Source organism: Mus caroli, chromosome 15 (assembly GCF_900094665.2).
Source record: "Mus caroli chromosome 15, CAROLI_EIJ_v1.1, whole genome shotgun sequence".
NCBI lineage: Eukaryota > Metazoa > Chordata > Mammalia > Rodentia > Muridae > Mus > Mus caroli.
The window spans coordinates 79,896,338-79,909,917 of NC_034584.1; the positions used below are offsets into that span (position 1 = coordinate 79,896,338).

The following is a 13,580-nucleotide window of genomic DNA, read 5'->3' on the forward strand; positions in this document are numbered from 1 at the left end:
GGAGGAGGAGGAGGAGGAGGAGAGGGGGGAGGAGGAAAAAGAAGAGGAGGAGGCAGAAAAGGAAGGAGGAGGAGGAGGAGGGCAAAGCATGCCGGGAAAGTATGCACACAGCAATCCTCACTAGGATGGCATCCAATTGGTATATTGATTTATCACACATCATGTCCTTCCACCCACCTGTGCTCTCACTGGTTCACCTGCCTATTGATCTACTCACTTCCCTCCTTCTGTAATGGGAGGAGAACCTCTTCCAACTAGGCACTACACAAAGAACCCCAAGCCCTCTGGTCCTGCAGCTCACGCCTGACCAGAGAGACCTGTGTCCCCACTGGCCAGGAATAGCCCCACTTCTACACACAGCTAAATGTAGAGGGTCAGGAAAAAGACAGACGGCTCAGAAGAAAGAAGACAGACAGCTCGGGAGAAATCTGCATTTTAACACAGGCCACTCTGGCAAAACTGTGCTGTGTCCTTACCTGTGACAATGGCAGGGATGCCCCAGCCCACCACGTGGTAGAACCGCATGGGCCCAGTGTCGATGTTGCGCACTTCTGTCAGCATGCGGTAGACATGCAAGTTCTCCACAAGGGTCCAGGCGAAGGTGCCCATGGAGACATAGTGCAGGAGGATGGCGACCACTGTGCAGAGAAACTGGGTGGAGAGGAGCAGGCTTAGCAGGCAGCCCGAGGCCCTGGGACTCCGGAAGGGGCAGGCTGGCAAGCACCCAGTAAAACTGCCACAGGGGATCCAAGCCTGGGGTGGGGGGTGACCCCTCCTCAGGCAGAGGCCAAATCGTAATAGGACTGAAGAGCGACCAAATCAGGCTGTTCTGCAATGGCAGGGTCTCTAGTGTCCCCAAAGGGCAGCAAAGCTCCTCTCTTCAGTATAATTCAGCAGGAATGGCTGAGCATGACCTGGGGTCACTACCAAGAGTGGGGGTAATTCAGGAACAGGGGATGGGCAAAGCACTAGTTTTTTTTTTTTTGAGAATATTTTTGTGAGCTTGTTCTAATTTTTAAATATTTGATTTTTAATATTTATTTATTATTATATCTAAGTACAGTGTAGCTGTCTTCAGATACACCAGAAGGGGGCATCAGATCTCACGACGGATGGTTGTGAGCCACCATGTGGTTGCAGGGATTTGATCTCAAGAACAGTCAGTGCTCTTACCCGCTGAGCCATCTCTCCAGCCCCAGTTTGTTTTTGTTTTGTTTTTTTTTTTTAAATGTATGTGTGTTCTGCTGCATGTACACCTGCAGGCCAGAAGAGGGCATCAGATCCTCTTATAGAAGGTCGTGAGCCACCATGTGGTTGCTGGGAATTGAACTCAGGACCTCTGGAAGAGCACAGCCAGTTAACTGTTGAGCCATCTCACCAGGCCCTACTTCGAGTTTTTATTTTAAAAGCACTATGGAGTGGCATTTGCTCAGGCCAAAAGCTCCCGGGCTGAGACCTCAGCCTATGTTCCCAGAAATGCCAGCCAGTAGGTGCAGCCGGGGCTCTAGGGAGCACTTCTTCCAGGGGCTTCTCTGTCCAGTAGGAACAATGTCTTCATGTTTTCTGCGGATCCAAGACCACAGAAGGAGGAGACTCTCCTACCCATCTGCCCTTAGCCAGACAGTGCTATGTGTCAGGCCAAAGGCCATGTGCTACAAATGAGAATGCGGCACGTGAGCTGAAGGACAGCACGCATCTCCTTGAGGAATGAGCCAGCAAGGAAGCCAGCTCTGCCTGCTGGGGTACAGAAGTCCCAGCAGTGTCAGGAACAAGGTCATGGGAAAAAGGACAAGGGACACCAAGCTCCCAGAGTTTAGCCTAGGGAGGCATTCATATAAACCCAGCCTGAGATGTTCCACAATGAAACTTGAAGATGTAGCCCAAGGGCAACTGCTCATGGACCTTTTGGGAGACAAGGCCTAGACAGAGCTTCCAGGCTAGCCCGCTGGAAGATAATGGTAGGTTTCCCAGCAGGAAGTTAAGCCAGGCAGGGTAGAAAATGAGAGGGGACAGAGAGGAAGGGGAAAACCTGACCCTGTTCACACTGGCCACCTGGAAAAGCCCAGGCCACACCCGCAGCTTACCCACACCCCTAACCACAGCCGTAACTGACCCCACCCACAACTAGGCAAAAGTCACCCTCCCAATTCCACCCTGGCCACAAGCACAATCTAACCCCGCAGCTGGCCACATCCTCACCAAAGTCCACCCTTGACTGGTACACCCATGCATGGGGCCCACACTGGCAGCTGTAGTCCTATGTTCTGCCTTTGATCATAACCCTGTATCTTCCCAGAGGAAAGCACCGCCCCACGCCCACCTCACTCCCACAGATTCACAGAGATAGGAGGAGAGCCATAAACTCAACCTCATCCTAGATGTGACTATGTTCAAATACCAGGTCACCGCACTCTGAGGAAAGGCAACAGAGCACAGGCTGGAGGGTACCCTGACAGAACCACCTGATGCCAGGTCAGCCTCCAAGGGCCGTACGATCTCCAGAGATAACAACGGGACAGTGCAAGGGACCTATGTGAGCACGCACACTTGTCACCTACACTGCAAAGCTGAAGACAGAAACAGGGCTACAGCTGGGGCATGCTCTCTGCTGGCATCTCAGAATGCCAGCTGTGAGGGGGCAAGCCTGAGCTGGATCCCACCCCCCATACACCATTTCCGCAGTGGAAAGTGGGGCTGGCTCTGCAGGAGGAGGAGGAGGGTGGGAAGGCTGGCTGGCTGTTGCTTTAAATGATGAACAAATAAACCCTCAAACAAAACAAAAAAAACGCCATTTGAAAAAGGGCAGGAAATCAACCGTAGGATCTGGCGGGATTGTATGGACACGCTTCTACACTAAACATACTTGCTTTTCCAGAACAGAACAAACACACGCTAAATCATTTCAGCCTGTCAGGTTTGGGAGATAAACGGCCTCACCTGGAGATATGAATGTAAGTTTAGATAAAACTCAGAAAACCCGGGCACCATGCCAAGCCCCTGCCACCACACACTGTCCTCCTGGGGTGCATTTGCCTGCTCTGTGCCCCTCTGGTGCCTGGAAAGCTCTCATGCCAGCAGGGGCCGAGTCAGAAGTGAGCCTTGGCCTCTCAGTGAGCTGCATGCCATGCTTAGCAGCAGGGAGTGGCTCAAGGCCGTTGACTATAATATTTTTCTCTATCCAGACCTTGAGAAGGCACACCTACAGGACCCCAAAATGAGTCTCAGCTTGCTGAGTCTTCAAACGGGCCTCCCATGTCCATGCCTGGGAGATGGATCCCATATCCATGCCTGCTCTGGGAATAATAATATCTGGCCTTGAGAGGTGGCAAGGAGGTTTGGTCCTGGTTCATCTGATCCAACCCTGTGCTACTGTGACCCTACAGGAAAGCCACCAGGTTCGTCAAGAGGACTGGGTCTAGGATGGCCCAGGAAGCCATGCCTAGGAGGTAGTAGGGTCTGTTCTTTTTTCCTGAGGGGTCTGATCACCCAGGAAGGTCTCTGAGCTGGCTGGGAAACTCCAGCTCTTGTCTTCTTCCCACTTCTGTCCCAGAGCCTGACTTGGAGCTCAAATCTCCATGCCCGAGTAGCTGTGTCCAGCTGCCACCTACTCGTCCCATTACCAGCAGTTGATTCTACCCTCCTCCACCTCACCCCAGTTCTTAAAAATCACCCCAGCCCCTCCCTGCTCCCTGCCCTAGTCCCTGTTCTGGTCCTCAACTACCAAGCCTGTGTTGGAGCACAGAGCTCTGACTGGTTGTCATAGTGCTTCTGGGCACAATACATAGACGATGGTGCTTCATGGAGTGATATGCCCAGTCCCCAGGCTACCAATGGATTATTTCACTACCTGCTTCTGTGTCCTTCCTGGACACTCTCCACTGGGTGGCCACAGGTAATCTCACACAGCCCACTTCCCTGATCCAGCTTGCCACCAGCCAACAGGTAGAGGGTGGGAGGAATTCCTGAATCATGCATGGTCTTTGGCAGGTTGAACGTACAGTTGCATTTTTACATCTAAGGCTCAAGATGCAGGGATGGCAAACACGTGGGATAAAAAGGAGCACATCCATCCTAAGTGTGCATCGTTCCCCCTCCACACCTCTCTAAACAGTACAGCCAGCCCAGCAACCAGTCACACAGTGGTTGGCTCCCGTTGCTATCAAGCAACCCAGGATCACAGCAACATCTGCAGGAGGAAGTGCGGTGTGCAGGTGCGCCCTCATCTGACCTGTCTTCTGGGTTGGTATCCATGGGGCCGAGACAAGTACTTAAGTGGTAGAAACCACCACTGGGAAACCTGGGTGAGGCCAAAGGATCAGCTGACCTGATTGACAGTGCTGTGTAGCGTAGGACACTGCCTTAGACCAGTCACTGCTGCACATAGCAATGGTGTCTGGGTCACTACATGCACAAGTGAAGGTCTTCTGACCTTGTCTCTCTCTAGGCTGTCAGTCACTTAAGCCACAAGTGTGAAATAGCACACACACAGAGTGTTCTGTGCAAGTCCAGGGCAGGTAACACACTTAGAATGGGAGGGTCACATGGGAGGAAGAGAAGGCTCAGCGGTTAAAGGCACCGACTACTCTTCCAGAGGTCCTGAGTTCAATTTCCAGCAACCACATAGTGGCTCACAACCATCTGTAATGGGATCAGATGCCCTCTTCTGCTGTGTCTGATGAGAGTGACAATGAAAATAAATATTTTTTTAAAAGTCTACATGCCAGAGGCCTCCTTGGGGTCTACAGGAAGGTGGCACCAAGGGGCCAAGTACCCTCCAACTCTACTTCCTCCACCTGAGTGACCCAGCCGGTAACTCCATTTGCCAAGATCATCCTTCCGTTCACATCTGCCCCTCAGCTCCAGGGGTGAATGGGTGGACAATGTAAGTGAGCTTCTAGCACAGTCCTCACTGGAAGCAGAGTTGACCGCAGTCACCCTCCCTCTCCAAACCCTCAACAAGTGGGCTGGACTTTACATATTTTGAAATTCATAATGTGAATACATAACTTGAAAATATGGAAAAATGGGATGGGGCACAGCTGGTTATAGCTGGGGCCACCTGAAGTCACAACCCTATTGTGTCCCACGATTTTGCTGCCATCAGGGACCTTGCCACCATCAGCAGCACCGTGGACTCATGCTGCCTCCTGAGACATCATCTCTGGACACCAGTGCATTCCAGAGCCTCTATCACCGGGAGGACAAACACCACAGTCACCACTGAACTGTGAGAGCTGCTCAGTCCAGTCATAGCCCCGCTCAGGGTAGCTCAGTCATAGCCAGCTCTTCATTCATTCAGAGCCGGATCTAATACTCTCTCCCAGGGACACCCTCACCCTTCCACGCCTGCACCCTGAACGTTCAGATGCTGTGGCCAGTGCGCAGGAGTGCGGTTGCCTTTACAAGCAGGCTGCTGGGCTCCCTGAATTAGTCACAGGATTATTCACAACCTGTAGGTTGTTTTAGAATTTCCTGTGGAACCCAACATGCCAATCATGTCATCTGATAAAGGGTATTCTTCCTCCCTGTGTCCCTGTTGAGCCCCCCACCCCACCACCACCCACTCCATCCCCCACCCCCACCCCCCCACCCATACCGTAGCGAACAAAATACCACAGTTAAAGCAGGTTCCTGCTGTTAGGAACCACAGCTAAGACTGTTCCCTCCACTACTGTGCGTGTGTGTGTGTGTGTGTGTGTGTGTGTGTCTGTGGTTTCTTGTCCTAGGTTAAGGAGTTCCCTTTTCTAGTTTGTTCCAAGGGGTTTTCTCCTGTCCCCCTTCATTCTAATCATGAATGAGTGTAAAAATTATCAATTGTTTTCTGCATTAAGAAAATATTTTCTGTTGGGCAGTGGTGGCACACACCTCTAATCCCAGCACTGGGGAGGCAGAGGCAGGCAGATTTCTGAGTTGGAGACCAATCTGGTCTACAGAGTGAGTTTCAGGACAGCCAGAGCTATACAGAGAAACCCTGACTCACCCCCCCCATATATATATATATATATATATATATGGCTCAGTTGTTAGACAGCCTCAAATGAGAGGCTGTAGGTTCAGACCCCAACACTGCCAACATCAGGTAGTTCAGGCACACAGGCCTGTCGTCCTCAATACTTCAGAGGCAGAAGCCAGAGGATCCGGATTTCAACCCCACACTGGGGCTCGGCTGATGCAAGGGCTACCAGAACTACATTAGCCCCTGCTTCTGCCCAGCAAAAGGAAACTTGGATTCGTCCTCCTAAGTGGGGATGAGAAAGACATTTATAGATTTAGATGCTGCTAAGTCACCTTCACAGCTGTCCTAAGAGAAACCCAGAGATATTGATACATTTGTTCCCAGTGCAGCTCTTTATCTTAGCTGGGAATGCAGCTGTTTAGCCTCGGCTCTACCACCATGCTGCCCAGACTGTTCAAGCTGCTGTTTTGTCTCCTCTCTCAGCTCCAGTGTGTGTTATTTGCATTTCCCCCCTCCCTTGTTCTCATTAGAGATTTTTCCCTTTGAATAACATCTTATGGGTGTTTTGTCTGCATGCACCTGCACCATGTGTGTGCAGTACCCATCAGGGCCAGAAGAGGGCAGCAGATCCCTGAGACTGGAGGCACAGCTGGTTGTGAGATACCAGTGGGAACAGGAAAGCAGGAAGATCAGTTCTAAATCCCTGTGTCAGCTTTCCAACCCCCACTGTCTTGTTTTCTTCTAGCATCAGCAGTGTGACTTCAACTCTATACTATGTTGCTACTATACCCTGCAGTTATTATTTCTAATTACATTTCCATATTTTGAGTGTGTATGTGTAAGCATGCATGCCCTGGGAACATATATGAAGTCTAAGGATGGCTCGTGGGAGTGTGCTCTATCCTTCCACTGTGTAGATCCTGAACTCAGGTCTTCCAGTTGGCAGCAAGTGCTGTCACCCACGGGGCTATCTTGCCTGATCAGCAAGACATCATATGTCCATTAACATTTTTCCTTCATTAAGATCCCTAAACATTTTTCTCGAACTCATGTCGTCTATAGGCATATTTTGAGTTTGTTCCATGAGGTGCACAGAAGACTATCAGGCGTCCACTGTCTCTGTATGCGAACCCCTGTGCTATTACATAGCTGCACCCCTGTTCCTGGAGTAACCATTTATCTACAGAGATTCTTGGATTTCTCTGGGAAGCCACTGTGTCACATTGGATGACTCTCAATCTTTGTGCCTCTTACAAATGTCCCTCCTGTGGGTTATCTTTAGTTAAGTGACAAGTTCCACCAGTCATCTGTGTCAGAGGCGACCGTGTGCCAGGTAGCTGTCATTAGACAGCCCTTGCAGAGGAACACCTGGGAGCTCGCTGGCCACAGATCCAGCTGTGTAGGCACAGGTAAGGATGGATTCTCATTTGCTTTCCACATCCTTTCTCCATAACACTTGGGCTCTATATGCTAACACCTCATGCTCAGGGGGCTCTCCAGTCTGCACACTACTCTACCCTGATGACCTCTAAGGCACAGAGTGCATAACTTCTATGAGCAGCCAGGGACCCTGTGAGGTTCTGCGATGCCTCTTGGGCTCATGCAGTTCTCCGGGATCCAATGTCACAGCCAACTGGGCTACCCAGCACCCAACAACCCTGCACTTAATCAGATCAACTAGAGCTTCCCTGGGCTGTCAAGAAGGCTCAGCAGGTAAGAGCACTGACTGCTCTTCTGAAGGTCCTGAGTTCAAATCCCAGCAACCACATGGTGGCTTACAACCACCCGTAATGAGATCTGATGCCCTCTTCTGGTGCGTCTGAAGACAGCTACAGTGTACTTATTTATAATAATAAATAAATATTTGGGCCAGAGCAAGCAGGGCCAACCAGAGCGAGTGGGGTTGACTGGAGCGAACAGAGGTCCTAAATTCAATTCCCAGCAACCACATGAGGTCTCACAACTATCTGTACAGCTACAGTGTACTCATATACATAAAATAAATAAATCTTTAAAAAATTATTTTATAAAAAACAAACAAAAAAATAGAGCTTCCCGGACTTCCCCTCCATACCTCCTCCTCTTTCCTGCCTGCTCTCTCAGTAAGTCCCATACACCCCGAAAGCACTTCCTAGTTCTATGCATTTGTTGCTCCTTCTTGAGCAAAGCCCAGGGTTATTGTGGGTGTGGAGAAAACAGAGTGGGTGGGGAACCTGTACACCACTCTCCGCTAAAGCTACTGCAGCCCACAGGACCCTGGGATTTAGCTCTAACTACAGCACCTTGATGGTTAATTCTACTTGTCAACCTGACACAGGCAAGAATCACCTAACGAGGCAGTCTCAGTGAGGGACTGTCAAGATCAGGCAGAGCTGTGAGCATGTCTGTGTGGGAGGGGTTATCTTGATTGTTAACAGATGGGAGAAGACCAAGCCCACAGTGGGCGGCATCATTCTTTAGGCAGGGGGCCTTGGACTGTATAAGTGTAGAGAAAGATAGCTGAGGACTAGACATTCATGCACTTAATCTCTCTTTGCTCTCAGATGCGGTGATCAGCAGCAGCCCTGAGTTCCTCACAATGGCCAACTATGACCGGGAATCATGAACCAAATAAACCCTGTCTCCCTTAGGCTGCTTTTGGTCAGGGTTCTCACAGCAAGATACAGAACTAGACCAGCACCTATGAAGCCACTAATGCCTATGTCAGGAGACTCACTGTGCATGTGGCCTTTGGAGGACCCTATGGGTGCCCTGAGACGGAGGTCCCCACAGAACATAGAGCCTTGGCCTCTCCAGGGATTTCCCAGACACAGTGCCCTTAGGAAACGGGATGCACCATTCCACTGCTCCAGGGTGACTGAGAGCATACCCAGGGGATAGCATGGGGTACACTTGGGGTAGCCCAGGGGATAGCATGGGGTACACACGGGGTAGCCCAGGGGCTAGCATGGGGTACACACGGGGTAGCCCAGGGGATAGCATGGGGTACACTTGGGGTAGCCCAGGGGATAGCATGGGGTACACATGGGGTAGCCCAGGGGATAGCATGGGGCACACTCGGGGTAGCCCAGGGGATAGCATGCCCGAGTGGCAGCACTCAGGGTAGCCCAAGGTGGACTGGGGGAAGTGGGCTCACCGGGTTCTCAGTCTGGTTGATGCCGACCATGAAGATGAGCTGGGAGAAGAACAGAGCCGCGATGAGGTTCTTGTGGATGCTGTGCAGGTTGGAGTGCAGTGTCCGAACGAGCGAGAGAAGGACAAACGCCACCAGGAGGGCCACCAAAGACAAGGACAGGGCGGCATAGGTGATGATCTTCAGGGGCAGAACCTCCCCGTGCTGCAGGTGGGTTGGTTAAAGAGAATAAGGAGCTGGCACCGATGAACATTTGAACAGATACCGTGATGGCTGTTAGATATTGAAGACCAGGAGGGGACCGGGTGACTAGTTAGAGATGGTGAGCAAGCCCCGAGGATGGATGAGTGGTAGCCACAGCTGCCCAACAAGGGGGATGTATCAATGCAGCCAGCCTGTGCGATATATATTTAGCCAGTGTGGCACATGCATCTAATCCATGCTCAAAAGGCATAGATTTCAGTGAGTTCAAGGCCAATCTTGTCTGCATAATGGGATCCTTCCTCAAAAACATTTTTTAACCCTTCCACATAGGTCCTGCTATCAAGAACGACTGAGACAGATGTTCCAAATCCTGCGCAGAGATCAGCCAAAGGGACTTAGTTAATACAACCCCCCCCCGCCCCCACTCAGCCAGTGGTCACAGCAGGCTCCTTACAAGGAGACCTGGGTAACTTGTGACACAGCATCTCCGTGCTGAGTTGATACAGGGTAGGGGCTCATCACCCATCCATGGCTGCATTATCTTACATGGTCCTCAAACAGAAGCTATGAGGAGAGCAGGTGCGGGGTAGGCACGGATAAGGAATGAAGCTGGCAGGACCTGAGCTCCCTCGGTGGCCCGGCTGAAACCGCAGCTCTGCTAACCTGGAGCCTGAAGAGTCATTTTGGGGTAGCAGAATCCCGCCCGTAGCTGGCATTTCCTTCTTACCCTCAGCTTATAGACTCCTGTGACCAAGGGTGACTAACGTGTCTTCAGACTGAGATTGACCATTCTGAGTCTCTGGGCATATGCTTAGTGTGACCCAGAGTCCTGGGTATTTGGGTACAGGCTATGCAGCACCTTCCAGGAGGCAGTGACATAGAGCTGTGCACTGTGGCTGCTCAGAGCTTACTACTACCCCGGGGATCAGTCACACCACAGCGGCCGGCTTACATTCTCAAGCTGCTTGAGGTACCAAAGATATCACCACCCTGTCACTGACTTCCTCTCTTCACACCTTTGTCCTTGGGGGCAGTGTGTGGCCTGAGAGACCTTCATATTCAAACTGGATACAGAAGTAGCACGATCTAGCATGGCCGGGGGACTCTGCCCTGAGAGGAGGTAACATCTAGAAACTCCTGAGCCTGGGGTTAGGTTTTACCACTTGTGTTGGTTGATTTTTGACAAGTGGATTCAAACCTAGACAGATCTGGGAAGAGAACATCTTAATTCAGTAAATGTCCTATAGGAGAGCCCATGGGAGAGTTTTCTTGATTAATAATTTATGTGTAAGGGCCCAGCGCATGGTGGGTAGTACTACCCCTGGGGGCTGGTGATCCTGGGTTCTGTAAGAAAGCAGTCTGAGCAAGCCTTGGGGAACAAGCCAGGAAGCAGCACCCTCTCCATGGCTTCTACATAAACTCCTGCCTCCAGGTTCCTGCCCTGCTTGAGCTCCTGTCCTGCTTCCCAATAATGATGGACTATGATGTGGAACTATAAGCCAAAATAAACCCTTTCCCCTCTAAGCTCTTTCTGCCTATGGTGTTTCACCACAGCAAAAGCATCCCTGAGATACTAACACCTTTACTAACAGCTCCATAACCTGGGCTCTCTGGAAAGTTTTGTTTACGCGTTTGTTTACACAGGGTCTCACTCTGTGGCCCTGGCTGACCTTGAACTTGGAGCAGTCCTTCCGCTTAGCCTCCCAGGTGCTGGGATTACAGGCCATGTCCAGCTCTAACCTCCCCTTTCAAAAAATTACATTTATGTATGTATGTTTGTGTATGTGTGCATGTGCAAGAATGCATGACACAGCGCATGTGTGGTGGTCAGAGGACAATTCGCAGGAGTTGGCTCTCCTAGGAGTGGGACTCAAGTCAATAGGCACCTTTACCTACTGAGCCATTTCACTGGCCCTTAAAGCTCCTTCAAGGTCTTCTCATAGGCCTCTTCAAACAGTTGCTAAAACAGCTTTCAATGGGCACATTTGGTTTGCTCAACATACAAGGAAAATGGGGGCCTTGGGAGGGTGGGTTGGGGATCTAGGCTTCCAGTTGCAACAGGGATTGGTCCCCAGGCTCGCCAGGGGGCTGGGGGTGGCGGTAAAATGCCCACCTCACGTCTGGAAATGTCCATGAGCACCGCGCAGCTGGCTGAATGGCTGCACTGGCAAGTGACATGGGTCCGGTTCCTCGACAGAAGTTCACAGCCCTTGGCTGACCACCCTCCAGTCCCACCGATGCTGTGGAGAAGAGGAAGAAGGGGGTGAGCCTGGTCCCTTCACCACTGAGATAGTCTGGAAGTTGCTTTCACCTGAGTCCCCGGGTCGCTGAGGCTGTGATGACACGACTGGATTTAGTTGCAAAGGAATGGTCAAGGGCAAAGAACAGCCACCCACAGGGGTCCTGGTCTCACAGCCTTGCTGTCAGCTCCCAGCCCAAACCCTTTACCACCTTCACCACACTGAAATTGAGGGCCATGGTCACTGTCGCCAAGGACACAGCCCTCAAAGCCACTTGGCAGCAGGTTAAAAGCTTTCCCGTTCCTTTCAGAGCTGGTGCAGGCTCTCAGGAGCGCCTCTGAAGTTCAAAGGTTAGGTGCCAGACACAGAAAACTCCCAACATGGGCAGGCCCTGTGGCCAGAGGCAGCAGCCAAGGCTGAGACAGCTACTTTGTTCACCATCCATTCAAGGAGCCACAATGGCCTCAGCAATAAACATCTCTCCATTGTCCGCTTTCAAGTTCACTGTTGCACAATGCTTTATAGGAGCTGCCTGGAAGCCATGGTCCAATTACTGCTCCCGTTTCAACTGACGGAAAGCCCCAAATAACAAGTTGTGAAGAGGGCCCTGCCCCTCTTCGGCTCTGGGAAAGTCCTGTAATCCCTCTGATCCTCAGTTTACTCATCTGTAAAATGGGGTGTGACCGTTGACACACTCGCCAGGAGGGCTCAGTTCTGGGGATAATGGTAGCACCACAAAGCAGGAGGGCAGATCACTAGAGCCACTGCTAATTGCCATGATTCAAACAAATAGCCAGGGACACACAGCCATGCCTGGCAGCCGTGGGGGCCCACACGCCAGACACCAACGCTTCCCTTCACTTTCCCCTTTGTGAGCCCAAGATCTATTATCCCCCAGAGTCAATGAGCTTCCCTTATAAACTGGCGTTTGGAAAGTACAGAGACAAAAGAAGACGAATGAATGTTCTTGCCCAAGCATGTGCCGGGACACTCAGCACAGACCCGTGGGGTAGCTCTCCTTTCAATCCTGGGGAACCACGTCGTAGGGACTGTCCCTGTGGTAGGAGCTTACAGACACACACGTTTAGGCCCAGCTTTAGGCATGCAGAGAGTGCCTGGGCTCTGACCCACTGAGTCCCAGGCTCCTCACGAAGAAGAAAGGCAGTGACGGTTTTCATCTTAGAGCGCGTGCCAATCATTCCACCCTGTGCATCCCAAATGAGACCAAAGAGAGGGCAAGGAAGTAAAGGCCCAGCCCCTCCCAGGACTCCTACAGCTAAAAAGACAAATGGCTACTGGCTTTAGCCATGGACAGGCCACTAGCCTTGGCATCCAGTGCCACAGAGACATAGGAAATAGCATCTTTTAAAAAATTAACCACCTCCCTTCCTTGATTGCAGGTTACATACATACATCATGAATCGGGTCATTTTTGGAGTGTGTCTGATGACTCCAGGAATAGGCCAAGCCAACCCTGCTGCAGAGGGACAGTCGCCTGGGACCAACACTGTTACTTTTCTCTGCGTGGGCTCACCTCTGAGTCCCATTATCCTGCAAGTGGCTTTGCCCGGCAGAGAAATGGATGCTCTTGTTAACTACCATATGGCAGGTGCTCTAGGGGTGAGCAGCCCATCTCGGCTGTGGCCTTCTCAGGAAGCCTTGTGTGTACATGGCTGCTTCTGGATATTTTGTGTGCACCTGTGTACTTGCCCTACGTGGTCCTGCATATGTATGTGTGACTCTAAAGTATCTTTGCAGATGGATCACATCTATATTATATGTGCACACCTTTGTGTGTGTTTCCATGGTGTATGTGGGTAGGTTTAGATTTTCCCACGAGGATGTGGAGAATTCCTCAATGTGCACTTGGCTTTGTGTGTGTGTGTGTGTGTGTGTATGCACACACTGACATTCCTAGACGCAAAAGGGAAGAAACCTCCCATCTTGCTAAGCCTGGAAATGTTCTAAGAGACCACATAATGTAGCCTTCATTCTGCCAACTGAGCCTTCTCACCTCGACAAGGCCCTTCCCCACACACAGAGGGCT

The 13,580-nt window shown here is 51.2% G+C and overlaps 1 protein-coding gene across 3 annotated transcripts in view; it reads right to left on the bottom strand.

Moving 5' to 3' along the window:
* The window catches only part of Celsr1 (cadherin EGF LAG seven-pass G-type receptor 1), a 137,332-nt gene that overhangs the window by 8,137 nt on the left and 115,615 nt on the right, over positions 1 to 13,580 (bottom strand). For all 3 annotated transcript variants that reach the window (XM_029469792.1, XM_021183487.2, XM_029469791.1), the window contains exons 23-25: positions 11,407 to 11,533; positions 9,093 to 9,293; positions 477 to 651 (exon numbers count right to left, since the gene is read on the bottom strand). In XM_029469792.1, the coding sequence (XP_029325652.1) occupies positions 477 to 651; positions 9,093 to 9,293; positions 11,407 to 11,533 (503 nt within the window). The remainder of the gene's footprint in view (positions 1 to 476; positions 652 to 9,092; positions 9,294 to 11,406; positions 11,534 to 13,580) is intronic.